The sequence below is a fragment of the Olea europaea genome, chromosome 6 (genome assembly GCF_002742605.1).
Source record: "Olea europaea var. sylvestris chromosome 6, O_europaea_v1, whole genome shotgun sequence".
NCBI lineage: Eukaryota > Viridiplantae > Streptophyta > Magnoliopsida > Lamiales > Oleaceae > Olea > Olea europaea.
The window spans coordinates 10,463,363-10,480,949 of NC_036242.1; the positions used below are offsets into that span (position 1 = coordinate 10,463,363).

General features: G+C 38.7%; 1 protein-coding gene across 1 annotated transcript; it reads left to right on the plus strand.

Annotated features, from left to right (window-relative positions):
• Positions 1-9,993: 9,993 nt before the first annotated feature.
• Positions 9,994-10,637, plus strand: LOC111395824 (poly(A)-specific ribonuclease PARN-like). Its single transcript, XM_023021997.1, has one exon. It carries the CDS (start codon positions 10,225-10,227, stop codon positions 10,597-10,599), a length of 375 nt encoding a protein of 124 aa, XP_022877765.1. The 5' UTR covers positions 9,994-10,224; the 3' UTR covers positions 10,600-10,637.
• The last annotated feature ends 6,950 nt before the right edge of the window (positions 10,638-17,587 follow it).

The window sequence follows — 17,587 nt, forward strand, 5'->3', positions numbered from 1 at the left end:
TACATGCCGATCATAGGCCTTTTGTCGCAGAAGTAAACTCGGTGGAAAAGTTCATGTACGAAGGAAACTATGGACCTGTCAGAGTGGTACAAGACGGGGAAGAAACTCAGGTTGTCGTGCAAAGCGCAGAACCATTCTCAGTGGACGCACTCACTGAGATGTTCAAACAGATGAGGCCAAATATAGTGGCCCTGGAAGAGCCAGTGATTGGCAAAAGAATAATCAAGGAATCTTGAATGGATTCTGAGTTACAAAAATAAATGGCCGATATTCAGGCCTTCAAAGCCAGACTGATGGCTTTCAACAAGGAATGCAATGACGAAGCAAAGGAAGAGACTGCCCTAAAAGCGCTGAAAGACAAGTTGGCAGTGTTCGAGTTAGAGCAAAGTATTGGTCGAGAAGTCAACAAGGTGGACTGTTTGGAAGAGGAAGTACTTACAAAAGAACTGGATGACGAAGTGATGCGGATTGCCAAACCTGGATACGCTCAAGCACAAGACCCTCTGATCAAAGTAAATATTGGCGATGAAGGAGAAGATCACCCAACGTTCATTAGCCAGGTGCTCGACCAAGAGGTTAGTAACAAATTAATCGCTTTGTTAAAAGAGTACAAAGATTGTTTTGCTTGGGAATATGAACAAATGGCTGGTTTAGATAGAGACTTGGTGGAACACAGGTTACCAACTAAGCCTAATTTTAAACCTCATAGGCAACCTCCTAGGCGTTTTGCTCCTAATGTACTCCCTGAGATTAAGAAAGAGATAGAGCGATTATTGAAAGTAGGTTTTATAAGAACAGCCAGATATGTTGAATGGTTGTCGAATATTGTGCCAGTACTAAAAAAGAATGGTAAGCTAAGGGTGTGTATAGACTTTAGAAATTTAAACATAGCTACACCCAAAGATGAGTATCCAATGCCCACGGTGGATTCTTTAGTAGATTCAACTGCCGGACATGTCATGTATTCTTTCATGGACGGGTATTCAGGATACAATCAAATTTATATAGCTGAAGAAGACATACACAAAACTGCCTTTAGATGCCCTGGGTCCTTAAGATGTTTTGAATGGGTAGTTATGCCTTTCGGCCTAAAAAATGCAGGGGCAACTTATCAAAGGGCAATGAATTTAATCTTTCATGATATGATAGGCAAGTTTGTTGAGGTGTATGTAGACGACATAGTAGTCAAGTCCATTAAAGAAGAGAACCATTTCGAACAATTAAGATGTTCGTTTGAACGAATGAGGCAGTATAAATTAAAGTTGAATCCCTTGAAGTGTGCATTTGGTTAGAAGCCAAACCACCTAGCAATAAAAAGGAGTTGCAAAGGTTTCTAGGCCAAATAAATTTTTGAAGACGCTTTATTTCTAACTGTGCAGAGCGAACTAAAGTCTTTTCGCTGCTATTAAAGTTGAAAAATCAGGACGAATTCGTCTGGAAAGAAGAACATAAAAAGGCTTTTGAAAGCCTGAAGACATATCTATCAAGTCCACCAGTGTTGGTGTCACCAATCCAAGGACGGCCAATGAAAGTGTATGTATCGACTGAAAAAGAATCAATAGCTGGAATGGTCGTACAGGAAGACCAATTTGGTGAAGAAAGGGCAATTTACTACTTAAGTAGACGGTTAACGAAATGTGAATGTAATTACTCCGCTGTTGAGAAATTGTGTCTTGCACTGTATTTCACATGTACAAAATTAAGGGCTTATTTACGGCCTGTAACCGTTTACTTAATTTCTAAAGTAAATTTAGTTAAGTATATGTTCTCGCGCCCTATTTTACACCAAAGGGTAGGCCTTTGGACACTAGCTTTATCAGAGTTCGAAATACAATATATACCTCAAAAGGCAGTCAAAAATCAGGCTTTGGCTAACTTTCTAGCCGATCATCCATGCCTTGACATGCCTGAAGAAATCGAATTAGAAATCAATTCGTTCGAATTAAAACCTTGGGTATTGTATTTCGATGGGTCAAAAACTTCTAAAGGTGCAGGAGTAGGAGTAGCATTGATTAATCCTTTAGGGATTTGCTACAAGTTTGCATTCACTTTAGACAGAACGTGCACCAACAATCAAGCCGAATATGAAGCCTTGATTGTAGGCCTATAACTAATGATAGATATGGGAGTAAGAAATGTGATCGTTAAGGACGATTCTCAATTGGTGATACATCAATTGATCGGTGATTTTAAATGCCAAAGTGATTCCATTATAAGTCAATATGAGATCGCCCAAGAATTATTAGAGGAATTCGATCAAGTAGAACTTCAATGCGTTAATAGGATATATAACGACGTGGCAATTGAGTTAGCCCAAATGGCTTCAGGGTACTCAAAGGTCTTGAATTGGAAGTCTACTTGTGAGTATGGAACCATATTGCCCGTAACTTAAAGAAGGGCAAGAAAAATTGAACTTCACTGTATACAAGATGGAGATGCAGTAGATTGGAGCACAGAGATTAAAGGGTTCCTTAGAGAACCTAATGGAGGGATTAGTAGGAAAACGAAGCTATGTTTGCTGAATTACACACTAATAGATGAAGAGTTGTTTAAGAAGCGCTCTGATGGTGTATTACTAAAGTGTGTAAGTTTGCAAAAAGCCAAGACGATTATGGTTGAAGTGCACGAAGAGATATGTGGAGCTCATCAAACTGGCCAAAGGATGAGATGGTTAATTATTAGGAGTGGATATTTTTGGCCAAAGATGGGAGAACTATGCGTTCAGTATGCAAAAAGTTGTTTAGCATGCCAAAAGCATGATCCAATACAAAGGGCGCCAGCACGAGAAATGGCACCTATTATTACGCCTTGACCGTTCAAAGGTTGGGCGATAGATCTAATAGGGAAGATCTACCCCCCATCGTCCAAGCAACATACTTTTGTTATAGTTGCAACAGACTATTTCACCAAATGGGTAGAAGCGGTACCTTTGAAAGAGATCACCCAGAAGAATGTTATAGAGTTTATCCGTGATCACAATATTTATAGGTTTGGAATTCCACAAACTTTAATGGTAGATCACGGAACATCTTTGAATGGGGATCAAGTGAACAAATTTTTGGGCGAATTTTGGGTTAAATTAGTAAACTCCACACCATACTACGCTCAATCCAACGGACAAGCGGAATCTTCTAACAAGATTCTGAAAAATATCATTAGAAAAATGATAGACGAAAACGCCAGAAATTGGCACAAATATTTGAACAAAGCGTTATGGGCTTATAGAACATCACCTCCGTCAAGTACCAAAGTTACCCCTTTCCAACTTGTTTATGGACAAGAGGCCGTTTTGCCTATGGAAATCAATGTGCAATCGATTCGAGTGTGCTTGCAACATAAATTGAATGATGATGAGTATGCCGAATCACTAGTTCAAAATTTATTGAGTTTAGACGAATTGAAGTTGGACGTCTTAGATAGGTTGCAAGTTCAAAAGCAAAGAATGGCTTAGTTTTATAATAAAAAAATCATAGCCAAGTCGTTCAGCCTGGGTGAACTAGTTTGGAAAACGATACTCCCTTTGGATACCAAAGATCCAAAGTACGGGAAGTGGTCGCCCAATTGGGAAGGACCATACAAAATAAACAGTGTATTACCTAATGGAGCGTACCACTTAGAAGATTTAGACGGCACCAAGCACGTAAAATTCATTAACGGCAAATATTTGAAAAAATGTGTTCCTTCTTTATGGGAATGTGAACAGATAAAAACATAACCAAACATTCTGGACGATCAAAAGATAATAAAGACAGAGCGAAATACGTTCGAATAAAGTTCTTTATTATCAAACGTTCATTACAAGAATACAAAAGATACCAATAATGGACGTGTTACAAAATACAACTAAAGTAAGATGATCTCCCAGTTGATCGCTGAGTAAGCTTCACACCGCCTTCCTAAATGCATCGCTGCAAAGGTGGGGTTGACGAGTGAGAGGGTGTATTGGCCTCACCACCTTCCTAAATGTATCGCTGTAATGGCGAGGGTGAGAAACACTCTCAGCAGGCAAGCTGAGAAGCACTCTCAGCAAGCAAAGTGGCCCACAAGCAACCCAAAAATTGCCTCCCATCGTTGACTCCTTGTGAAGAACAAAGAGACGATGGGAAGAATTTTGTAGGAAAGAACTTCGCTGCTGGCCAGAAAATATTTCCTATACCTCTTATACCAAAGGTGACGTCAAGATAAATATAAGGTGGACGGACTAAATAGTCCATTTTTGGATCAGGTTGATTGTCAGAATGCCAAGAAATGACAGCAAATTGGTTTCGAATAAGAAAATGAAGAGATGAAGATAGAGGATGAAAAATGCGAAACATTTATAGGGGGTGAAGATGAAGAGAAAGAATATGAACAGCCACATTTCTGTCTAATAAACGGAATTAAATAGCCATAAGTCTTGGGAACAGTAGTGGGAATATCAAAAGGGAATGGACAAGATTTTTAGTGCAAAGCAGTTAAGTGCTTAAAGAATTGATGACTAAAAAATAAACGTCAAGTAAATGCACAAGAAGTTAATGTTCATTAATAATGAACAAAGCTACAAAGAGAAAAATCGAATTACAAAAGAAAAAAGACATCGTATGTCTTAATTACAGTCTACCCCATAAGGAACAAATTCGTTCCCTAAGTTTTTCCCAATCCTCGTTCTGTCGAGAGGAAGTGATGTTCAATTCAGTCGCGACGTCATCATCATCAACTTCCAACTTCTTGTATTGCTCGACCAAAGATTTAGTTCGCTCAATTCCCTGGGAGGCGTTGCGCTTTTTAGCAGCCATCCTCGCCCTGCAATCGTCCATTTGGGTTTGAAGTTCCCTCATCTGAGCAGCCAAGTTAACCATCAAAGAGTCTTCAATCATGACTTCGGAAGAGATTTCTTGCAACTCGTCCTTAGCCTTGTTGATCTCCATGCGCAAAGACTCTTTCTCAGCTACGGCTCGAAGATATTGAGTACGCTTGGCCTTTAGTTCATCATTCTTGGCCAGCATAGAAAGGACCTCGGAGTGAATGACCTTCAACGTCGCTTTAAAGTCGGCAGAAAGATTGAGCGACGGAAGTGTCAGTGCTTGCTCCAACTTCGCACTCAAGTGCTCAAGTTCATCCTTGTGTCTGCGGCACTAGCCCTTCCAATGTTCATATCCATGAAGGATACGTACTCAAATACCAACTCCTTCAAGAATTTCAAATCCTCTTCTGAAGAAGTAGCAGGACAATCAGATGGAGCAGGGCGAGGCATTTGGACCTGCCCCCAGGAAGCGAACAAGTCTTGGATAGAACGCACAATCCTATCAGCATCCTGCAAAGAAGACTGCCAATATTGAAAATCCTCACTACAACGAACAAGGTGGAAATAGAAGCGAAACAAAAAACTACCTCGTCGACAATCGTAGAAGATGGCGCGCCCTCAGCCAAGCTTGCCACCAACGACTCATCCATTCGTGAGGACTTCCCCTTGTCCGAGCGAGAAGATGTTGCCACAACAGGCGGACTCATGGGAGTATCTGCAAAGCTCAAGAGCAACAAATCAGAAACCAATAGCACGAGCAAAGGTAAGACATCAAAAAACTGAATTACCTTCTGCTTCGATGTTTGGGAGGTCGACGCCCTGGGAAGAAAGTGGCTCATCCATGGGTTGTGATGAAAACTGTGGGACTGAAGATGTATCTTTAAGCATGGTCCCCTCATCAACTGGTTTGGATGAAGTAGCGTCAACAGAGGATGATGGAGCAGGAGTTGTAGATGCCAAAACCTTTGAAGGAGAGGCTGAGCTTTTCTGAAAAGTCCAAAAGATCATCAATACACAGAAAAGTTTCAAATGTGGGAAAGCATGTTGGTAAGTAGACCAATTTAATTACCTTCCTCCTAACGATAAGAGGGGCATCATCATCATCAACATCATCCTCCAGAATGGGAGATGCTGAGGCTGGCCGTTTGCGGCTTGGAGCACTCTTGGCCGTAGTAGGCCTGGCAGGGAGAGAAGAAGATGGATGAGCCGATTGTTCAGTGCGACGAGAAGGAGAGGGGCTCCGAATAGACAAAGGAGTGACCAAAACAGGAGGAGGAGAAGAAATACTCGGTTGGTCTAATGAATGAAAGGCACGATTGGCCTCAGTCGCAAATAATCTGCGCTTCACCGATGGCCAGAGTTGTTCAAAAAGAGGGTGAGTGGCATGACAAGAATTAAAAGGAACTAATGAAAAGTGGCTTGATAAATGGAGGTTGCGAGCGTTTATAGCCTCTGCTTCCACCTTATTAATAGTATGAAAACGGTCAATTAAGTTCTTCGAGTAGCAAAGAGGAATAGGCCAAGTTTGGCCAAAACCAAGCTGGCGAGCAAAAAATTGGGGAGCATAAATTTCTACCCCCGCTTTGGCATTGGTCCCAGTTAAGATATCATGGAAAAGCTCCCTCCCGGTTAAAAACTGGATCCAAATAAGCAGAGAGGTGCTCGCGCTATCCATAGTGGAAGGGGGATGTACATAGTTTGGAGTCAAGAAAGGAGAAAATGGAAAAAAGGAAGAGATTGAATCTAAAGAATAAAAGAAAGAAAAAATGTCCCTTCTGGACATAGTTACAGGAGTTAGGGGCTCCATAGCTAACCCGTAACAGCTAGCAGAAGGACAAGAAATGGATGGAGCACCAAGCGATGGAAAATAGGATCTCAACCACAGTTGAGTAAACCAAAGAGGTCCACTGCCAGTGGGAGATGCACCATTCTTCAATTGAGCTTGAAGAGAGGCCATGCCTCTATAAAGGGCAGCAAAAAACAAAGAACATAAATTCAAAGGCCTGCCACGCGCCAATTCGTGCGCTATGGGTAAATAACTCAGAGAAGGCTTTATACTTGGCACGCACAACACATATTTACAAAGCCAAACTAAAAGGAAGGTCACTCGCTCAGTATGGGTAGGCTCAGCACTCGAATGATTGTGGAGGGTCTGCAGGCTTGAATAAGAGTCGGTATAGTTTTTACCAAACTGTGGGGCGCCACCAGAAACTAAGATACCCGGGAAAATGGTATCGCCCAAAGGTGGTAAATTCACCAGGGCCCCAACATCCCTTAACGTAATAGACATGGGGCCAAGAGGAAAAATAAAGGTGTTATACTCAGGGGACCAAAAACTCAAAGCAATCGAAAAGAGCGCTGAATCAAAAGTAGGGGGCGAATAGAGACTTCTAACAAATCAGAAATCCTAGCGCTATCAAAAAGTGCCTTAGTAGGACCATGGCCCACAAGGCGAGCATGCCACCTACGAAAAGCGACATCAGATTTAGGCCAAGTGCGAATACCTCTTTCGCGAAGTGGCCCCAACGGTAGAGAGTTCAGGAATGGAGGACCCTGAGTGCAGGGAAATAGCTGACCCACCGTCGCCTGTTCAACTGCCTCTGCATTGTTGAAAAAAGGACCCAAATAGAACTCATTACGTACAACGTCGGCGGGTGCGAGAAAACTTGGGGTTATGTATGGACGACTCAGAAGTTTCTGAAAGTCATCAAAACTAAAGGAGTCGCTAGCCTGAGATTGTGAAGCAGCCATTGGAGAAGGAACGAAGCTCTTCAGGGTTACGTAACAAGGAAGCAAAAGATGAACAGTGAATCGTGAAAGAGACGCAAAAAATATGAGGCGTGGTTTGGTAGCAGTGAAATGGCGTGTTTGGGGTTTATAAGGGTCTGCAAAACGACGCACCTTTTCAAATTATAGAAGGAAACAATGATTTAAATTCTTGGGAACTTCGAACGTTGCTGGAAACATGAAGTGAATATGGCAAAATTCAATAATTATTATTAATTCTACCATATTGGGGGATAATTGTTGACACATAAAAATTCAACCCAAATCGAACAGCCCAAGGAGTAAAGCCCAATTGGAGGATCCCCAAATCAGATAGCCCAAAGAACGAAATCCAATCGAACGAATCAAGGTGAAGGCCCAAATAAGGGGGCCCAAGAATGCGGTAACGCCATCGCCCAAATTTGCAAGTCGCCCAGAATCTGAACGAATAGAGTGTCATACGGTCGCCCAGAGCTGTTATTCTATTCTCGTCCAAACCTTCAAGTCGCCCAAGGTATCGACAGACATAACGCATTGTGGTTATCAAGAAATTCAGTTATCAAGGCAGTTGTTAAAGTAGCCCTGTCACGTTCCACGACTCAAGGAATTCAATCGAAAGCGGTTGAACGATGAAAGGTAATGGCAGCAGTTAAAAGGCAGTTTCATGACAAAATGACCACTACGAAGAAAGTGGGTAGTTATAGGACGATCAAGCAGTTTTTAGAGTAGTTAATCGCAAAGAGATCGTCTATGAGGTATAAAAGGGAGAAAGAACATAAAAGGAAGGGACCGAATCCAAAACTCTCGAACAGAGAATATGTAATTTTCATTTCCTTAGTTTTTAGACTTAAACACTTTTCTTTCTGTAACTCGTGTGCTTGCGCCCCTTGGAGGCACGTTGTTTTTCATTCCCAATTGTAAAGTTTATCGCCAATAAAAGAACACCCCTTTTTGGGACTTTGTCTCAAGAGGTTTCGTCCCTTACACAATCGTCTGATCCTTTTTAATTGTTAGCGACTTAACCCGCGCGAAACACATACAATTCTTGACATATCTGAACGATGCTGTATTAGCAGCCCTTGGCAGAGCAACATCCAACACCGTCAAAGTATAATTGTCTCCATATAAGAGAATATGACGACCTCAAGTCAAATGACCAATCTCACTATCGAACGTTAGAGATTAACCACTGACACTCAAATAGTTATCCACGTGGAATCTCTCAACGGGTCTCCAATATTTTGTTTTATAACAAAACATCAACGTATTCATTCAAGTGTTACCACACTTTAGTTTGTGAGATCAACTACTTACTTCATAAGAATGTCATATGTGATGGCCTGTCCGTAATAACAATATCCGTATCTCGTCATTACTTACGATCACGGATAATTTAAGATTCAATCATATCTAATTTGTATCTCATAATCACAACTCCTTGTGATTAACAAATTACTAAGATTTAAACCTACGGACTCCATTATTTAATTCAATTGAATATTAATTAATTAAATTATGGATCTGCCATAAATCGTATCAACTATATATTAAAAGTGTTTATATTCGAAGTCGATTGAATTTAGGGCATAACATTTACATAAACAACCACCAACAAACCACCCCCGCTAAGCAGATCGAAGATGAAGAAAATACCAAACGCACAAAAAAAATTGGCATAGCTGCGTTTTTTGCCAAATCCACCATAAAAATCACACAAATGCTACTATGCGTGGTCGCAGCGTCCATCACGAATTCTCGCACTGTGCTGCTTCACATTCACTGATCTGTAGCAACGCGGAGGAAAGAATGAATATCGGCACTCCACGAAGGAAAGCAGATCTGCAAGAGCGGCACGGGTAGAGGATCCTCGCGATTGCTGGAATTGAGAGAGAGAGAGAGAGAAGTTTGTAAAATGATTTAGAGTTTGAGAGTTAAATTAGGTGGGGGTGGAAATGTAGATTAATTAAATTTTATAATATTATTATAAAGATTTAAAGATTGAATTATTCCCTAATTTTTTAATTAAAAGTTTTTAAATTTGATTTTTAAATTGAGGAGTTAAAAAACATGTGTGGATGTAATTTTCACTTTTCTATCCGTCTTACTTTTACTGATTTTGAGGTACCGAAAAATTAAAATCATTCATAAAATTCTTTTATTACCAAAATTTTCTCAAAATCGAAATTCAAAATAATGCAAATAATCATCAACAACTGGAAATTATAACTCCAATTGATGATTTTGAGTGTAAATTATAATTCGAAGTTGCATTGAAGTTTCATCTGAGTCCCAAGTGAAAATAACATACTTTGATTTTAAATATAATTTGCAATTTGGTGCCGTGAGTGCAATTTGAAGTGGCATTAAAGTGTCAATTGGGTCACAACTCGAATTTGTAGGCATCCATTTCAGTCAAAACTTGGAATTATGTCTATGCAAAATAAATTTGGAATTCTGAATCTCAGAAATAAGGTAATAATAAATGCAGACCTAATTTACCACGCAAGGGTATTAGGCTACAGCGCTCCCATTAGAAAAATTGGGTTTTTCCGGCAGGTGCACGAAATATTCGTGTCTCACGCTCATTACAGTGACACGTAATCACCGGTGCCCTAGGGAGAAATCATCTACATCCCTGCTGCATCAGGCAGAAGCTCTGAAATGAGAAGCAGAGGATGAAGAAGTACTTTCTGGTTCGGGCCATGACTGAGGCCCAAGCCCGAAACGGAACCCAATTATTCCCATCCAACCGCTCTCTATGCACTTCTTCCAATTCTTCCGACTTGGCGCTAAAGAATGTGACGAAGTCCAACTTCGAACCGGCGCTAGCCGAGCTTCGGAGTCACGTTAGGGAAGCCGACTTCGTGTCTATCGACTTGGAGATGACGGGGGTTACAAGTGCCCCATGGCGAGAGTCATTCGAGTTCGACCGGTCCGATATCCGGTACCTCAAGGTCAAAGACTCCGCCGAGAAATTCGCTGTCGTACAGTTCGGTGTCTGCCCCTTTCGCTGGGACTCGAAGAATCACTCTTTCATTGCTCATCCGTAAGTTTGTGCGCGCGCGCGCTCTTAATCATGATGCTATAAGAATAGCGGGCAGTGGAGGAATGCACAGGACTTGAGGGCGAGAGGGAAAATGAAAGGGTCTAAGGAATGAGATAAAGAAGAGTGGATTTCTTGAAAAAGGACGAGAGCTTGGTGATGGCGGCCTGTTGTTGTTAATCCAACCTGCAACCACACAACAAATGTTAATGAAGGATTAAATCAAATAAATGTAATGGAATTCAAGAAACCAAAATGAAGCAGTGAACTAAATGAAATGCAGAAACTGAAACTTAATGTAAGAAAATGAAACGAAATCCCCCTTTTTAAATCCGGCTCAGAAATCTTCGACCCAACACCACAAAGGTAACTTCAATTGGGAGACTTTTTCATTCACGAAGAAGAAAAGGCACACAAAGGCACACCACAAAGGTCGACTTCGGTTTTCACAGAGAAGGAAGTCTCTTTATTCTTTTGTAGAAAAGTTCTCACTCTAAGAAGAAGAAGGCAGCCAGCTTCTCTCTCTTTTTAAATTGGTTGAGTTTTTTGGATATATAAAACTCTTGTATATTATCACGAGGGAAATCAAATCTCCAAGATAACAGGGAAGTTTAAATTTGAGTCCAACAGAAATAGTAGGGATAGGATAATTATCACGAGATAATTATTTGCAACCAATTCTATCTTTTGTGATTTCATTTATCTCCATAGTCGGGTATTGAGCATCTAGCCCAATGGGCTGATTTCCTCCAAATACCCAACACAATTAGGTTACATCAATTGTGGTGTGGGTCCAATATGTTCTTCAATATTAGGTTTATAGCCTATGAAGTTAAACTGACCTCGATTTTCATCATTGCCTAGGGGATTTGGGTATCACTTACCAAAAAATACCCAACAATCTCCACCTTGATACCAAATCATCCTGCAAGTTAGATAAGATAACAAATAACTTAAAGAAAAAAGAACTTACAAGTTCGAACCAATGTTTAGAAGATCAAGCCAGCTTCTAAATTTTACTAATGGGAGCACTTTAGTTCCCATGTTTGCAGGATTATATTCTGAAAGGATTTTCTCAAGTTTTACCAGTTCTTGAGAAACCATATCTCTAATGAAATGCAATCTAACATCTATATGTTTAGTACGTTCATGAAAGACGAGATTTTTGCATAGGTGAATAGCAGATTGACTATCAGAATATATTGTCACATTGTTATCAAAAACACTAAGTTCATTTAATACACCTTTAAACCACAAAGATTCTTTAAAGGCTTCAGTAGCAGCAATATATTCTGATTTAGTAGTGGATAAAGCAACAACATGTTGAAGTTGAGATTTCCAACTAACACAAGAATTACACAAAGTAAACACATAGGAAGATGTAGATTTCCTATTATCTCTATCACCAGCATAATTAGCATCAGTAAATCCTTTCAATTTTATTTCTTCGTTACTAAACTTATATATCAAGCCAATATTGCATGTTCCTTTCAAATACCTAAACAGCCATTTCAAGGCTTCCCAATGTTTAGGACCAGGGTTGGACATATACCTGCTAAGTGTACTAACAACAAATGCTAAGTCAGGTCTAGTACACACCATTAAATACATCACAGAACCAATGGCATTGGTATAAGGAATATTTTTCATATATTCCTCTTCTTCTTCATTAGCAGGTGATTGTTCTTTAGATAATACAAAGTGATTAGTTAAAGGCAATGTAATAGGATTGCAATCATTCATGCCAAATTTTTTCAAGATTTTCATGATGTATGGAGTCTGATGCAAAGATAAAATTGAATTAGACCTATCTCTTTGGATTTCCATGCCTAAAATTCTTTTAGCATTACCAAGGTCTTTCATATCAAATTCATTACTCAAAGTCATTTTTATATCATTTAACAATTTCAAGTTGGGACCAATTAAAAGCATATCGTCCACGTATAGCAATAAAAACACACAGTTATCATTTTTAGCATTTCCTTGATAGTATAAGCAATGATCAAATTCACTCCTTTTAAAACCAACAGTTTTAACAAAAGAATCAAAACGTTTGTACCATTGTCTGGGAGATTGTTTTAAATCATACAGAGAGCGTTTAAGAAAGCACACATGATCAGATTTTTGTTTATTTTCAAAACCTTTAGGCTGATCCATAAAAATCTTTTCATCAAGTTCACCATGCAAAAAAGCAGTTTTAATGTCAAGTTGTTCAAGTCCCCAATTAAAATGTGCAACTAATGCAAGCATAGTCCTAATTGTGGTATACTTAACAACTGGAGAAAAGATCTCATTATAATCTATCCCTTCCTTTTGTGTGTATCCTTTGGCTACAAGTCTAGCCTTAAACCTTAAACTCTCTCCTTTGGTAATTCCCTCCTTAATTTTAAAGACCCATTTACACCTAATAATAGACTTGTTTTTAGGTCTTGGGACTAATTCCCATGTTTGATTCTTATCGAGGGAACTTATCTCTTCTTTCATCGCTTTCACCCAATCCTCAGATTGTTCACTCCTCAAGGCTTCTTCATACGTGTTTGGTTCCCTATCAACTAGTTCTTCATAACTAGCATAAGCAAGTTCAAAATCAGACTCTAACCTTTGAGGCACCCTATATGTTCTTCTAATTCTGTCTCTAGCTAACTGGTAATCAGAGAAAGGGTTTTGCTCCTCTTGATATTCATCTATAACCTCATTTCTCTCAATATGTTCATCCTGATTATCTTCTAGTTCAAGATTTTGATGCTCCACCTCAATTGAGGTGTTGGGGGTTTTATCACTTAAAGACCTTAAATCTTCATGAGATTCATCACTAGTGTTTTCTTGCTGTTTTTCTCTCAAGGTGTCACTATCTAGTTTTAAACATGGCATTTCAGACTCATTAAATGTAACATCACGACTTACGATGATCTTAACTCCAGTTTGACTTCTATCCCAAAGCCTATACCCTTTAACTCCTTCAGGGTATCCTAAGAAAACACATTTCCTAGCTCTAGGTTCTAGTTTTCCCTCGTTTTGATGAGAGAAAACAGCACAGCCAAATGTTTTTAACACAGTATAGTCAGCACATTTACCATACCATTTTTCATGTGGAGTGTCACCATTTAATGCAGTAGAAGGTGTCAAGTTAATTAAGTAACACGCAGTCATAACAGATTCACCCCAAAAAGATTTAGGAATACCAGAACTCAACATCATACATCTAACTTTATCAAGTAAAGTACGATTCATACGTTCAGCCACACCGTTCTGTTGAGGTGTATAAGGAACAGTCTTATGTCTAGTAATTCCACATTTTTCACACATATCATCAAAATCTTTATTACAAAATTCTAGGCCATTATCAGTTCTTAAATATTTTATCTTTTTGCCAGTTTGAGTTTCAACTTGCAATTTCCATAATTTGAAAAACTTAAAAGTTTCAGTTTTATCCTTTAACAGATAAACCCACACTCTACAAGAAAAATCATCAATTATGGACAAAAAATATCTATTCCCATCCATTGTAGGATTAGTAGATGGCCCCCATAAATCAGTATGAATATATTCCAAAACTTTAGTAGTTTTGTGCATGCCAGATGAGAAAGACAATTTATGATGTTTTCCAAGAACACAGTGATTACAAAAAGGCATATTAGACACACAGTCATTTCTAAATACACCTTTATCATTTAGCAGTTTAAGTCCTTTAATACTTATGTGAGCTAATCTATTGTGCCACTTGTGTGTGTCATCTTTGTTGGTCAAATTTATAGAGGAAGATGAATTTTTAATAATTTCAGCAGCAGTCACATAAATACCATTTCTTTTAATACCTTTACATGTGACAAGAGCACCCTTAATCATTTTCAGCATGTTGTTTCCAATTTTACCAGAAAAACCATCAGTTTCTAATGCTCCTACTGAAGTAAGATTCCTAGCCATTTCAGGAATATATCTAACTCCATGTAATTTAAGCACATTACCAGTGTTAAATTTTAACGTGATATCACAAATTCCAGCAATTTTATATGCATGATTATTGCACAGAATAGCATGTCCACTTTCAGATTCTTGCAAGTTTTATGTGATGAAACATGAAACGATGCACCAGAATCAAGTATCCATTCATTTAAATGTGATTTCACAGTCAGATTTACTTCAGTAGGTTCAGAGTTCAATAACACATATATTTCACAACATTCATCAAACGAAGTAATAACATTTGCCTCATCGTGAACCTTTTCTTTTTGTTTGTTTTTCTCAACATAACAATCTTTAATAAAATGTCCAGTTTTACCGCACCCATAGCATTTTCTACCTTTAGATTTACCTTTTGACCTAGATAAACTTCTACTCTTCTTTTTACTACCGAATGCGTATCCACTTTGGTTATCATGAGTTCTAGACTGAGACCTACCTCTCATCATATGAACCTCACCACTTTTTCTCTCGACTCTTTCGGCTCGCAATTCCATATCTTTACTTCTTAACGAGTCTATGACAATTTCAGGTGTTAAAGTATCTCTCCCGTATTTAATAGCACTTTTAACCTCTCTATAAGTATTAGGTATAGCATTTAACAAAATGATAGCCTTATATTCTTCAGATACTTTTTCACCACAGTTATTGATAGCTTGCACAAGTTTATTGAAAATATCTAAATTGTCATCCAAATCTTTTGAAGAATCAATTTTGAAACTAAAAAAACTTTCAAGTAGAAAAAGTTTGTTTGGAGTGGACTTAGAAACATAAAGTTCCTCCAATTTTTCCCAAAGTTCTTGAGCTGATTTTAATTTACCAACTTTTCTTAATACCGCATCAGACAAGTGTAAAATTATAGAAGTATATGCCAATTCATCCAAATTTTCTTTTTCTTCATCAGTCAAAGTTGCAGGAAAAGAATCATCAATTGCTTTAGAAACTTTTTGTTGAACAAGAATGCCTTTCATTTTCTGTTGCCAAATTGAAAAATCTCCTTTACCATTAAAGACACCCAACTCAAAGTGATGTGTCGACATCTTACTCAAAAATGCACAGAACACAAAATTCGATATGTAAAAGATCACAGGTCACACAGATTACACAAAGTAACAAGAAATCCTATGGTTTCACAATAATACTCTATTTCTAGAACCTCAGGATTTCGTGAGAATCACGTTCTCAAGTCAAGGGAAGAAACTAGAATAGGAGTCCGGGTACAAGTCTAAATAATATGAGATTTAAAACGCAACAACGTTCAACAAATTCTAAACACAATAAATAATTTCACTTAGAAGTTAAACAAATATTGGCAAGTAATCCTAGATTCTAGCATCAAGCAATGGTTGCCAAGCAATGACAACCCCCAATCCTAATGATCACCCCACACGATGATCTGCTATTACGATAATTTAAAAGTTTCAGCCAATTTACCAGAGCGGACTTTTCTGAGTCCGTAAGCTACGAGAGATGCGAATTTACTGCTTTAGGACCGCAATCTTGGCCTAAAGTAATTCAGTAAATGTACTGCAGATCGGACCAGCGACCACCAAGGGCAAAATCGTCCAACTTTTTCTACGTAACCTGAAACAGAAAACTTTCAACACGAAAAATGTTAGAAATGACAAGAGGAACAAACTGCCTGAAGACAGTTTCGCCGGAATCGGCTCCACGCGCCTCCACGCGCCTCCACCGGAATCTCCACGCGCCGCCGCCTGAATCACGCGCCGAACACCCAGCACCGCCTTCGCCTGCACGTTTCAACCCCGGTCTCCGTTTCACCAATGGACTTCTGGATTGACGGGAAAACGCGTTTGCAGGTTCGGTTTTTAGTGTAAAAACTGGGCAGTCCGTTTTTTCTACTTTTCTGCCGGTTTCTGGTCGGTTTTTGGCCGGATTTTCACCACCACCAAGCTCTGATACCAATTTGTTGTTTTTAATCCAATCTGCAACCACACAACAAATATTAATGAAGGATTAAATCAAATAAATGTAATGGAATTCAAGAAACCAAAATGAAGCAGTGAACTAAATGAAATGCAGAAACTGAAACTTAATGTAAGAAAATGAAACGAAATCCCCCTTTTTAAATCCGGCTCAGAAATCTTCGACCCAACACCACAAAGGTAACTTCAATTGGGAGACTTTTTCATTCACGAAGAAGAAAAGGCACACAAAGGCACACCACAAAGGTCGACTTCGGTTTTCACAGAGAAGGAAGTCTCTTTATTCTTTTGTAGAAAAGTTCTCACTCTAAGAAGAAGAAGGCAGCCAGCTTCTCTCTCTTTTTAAATTGGTTGAGTTTTTTGGATATATAAAACTCTTGTATATTATCACGAGGGAAATCAAATCTCCAAGATAACAGGGAAGTTTAAATTTGAGTCCAACAGAAATAGTAGGGATAGGATAATTATCACGAGATAATTATTTGCAACCAATTCTATCTTTTGTGATTTCATTTATCTCCATAGTCGGGTATTGAGCATCTAGCCCAATGGGCTGATTTCCTCCAAATACCCAACACAATTAGGTTACATCAATTGTGGTGTGGGTCCAATATGTTCTTCAATATTAGGTTTATAGCCTATGAAGTTAAACTGGCCTCGATTTTCATCATTGCCTAGGGGATTTGGGTATCACTTACCAAAAAATACCCAACACCCTGATTGTAAAATGGAGCAGATAGTGCTGAAGTGTAAAGGACGTTATTTATTTGCGTGAACTAATAAAAGTACAATATGCTGGCATTTAAAATATTTTGACCACTGTGAATCGTGTGAACTAATAAAAGTACAATATGCAGATATGTAAATTTTTTTATCACTGTGAATCATGTAATCGTTAACACATTTGTAAGATGAGGATGATCAACGATCCTCATTAGATGGTCTTTTGAACTGTGTTGTATTTCTGTTTCTGTTTGCCTTAAGGCTCTAGGAAATAGATTTTACAAGCTTTATTGTCTTAAATTACTCATAAACTATTAAGTCAGATTTTGAAGACACTACATTTGTTCGCTTCAGGAAAACTCATAA

Coding starts and splice junctions, on each gene's coding strand:
- LOC111395824 (XM_023021997.1), top strand. CDS start 10,225: ATGAAGAAGTACTTTCTGGTTCGGGCCATGACTGAGGCCCAAGCCCGA.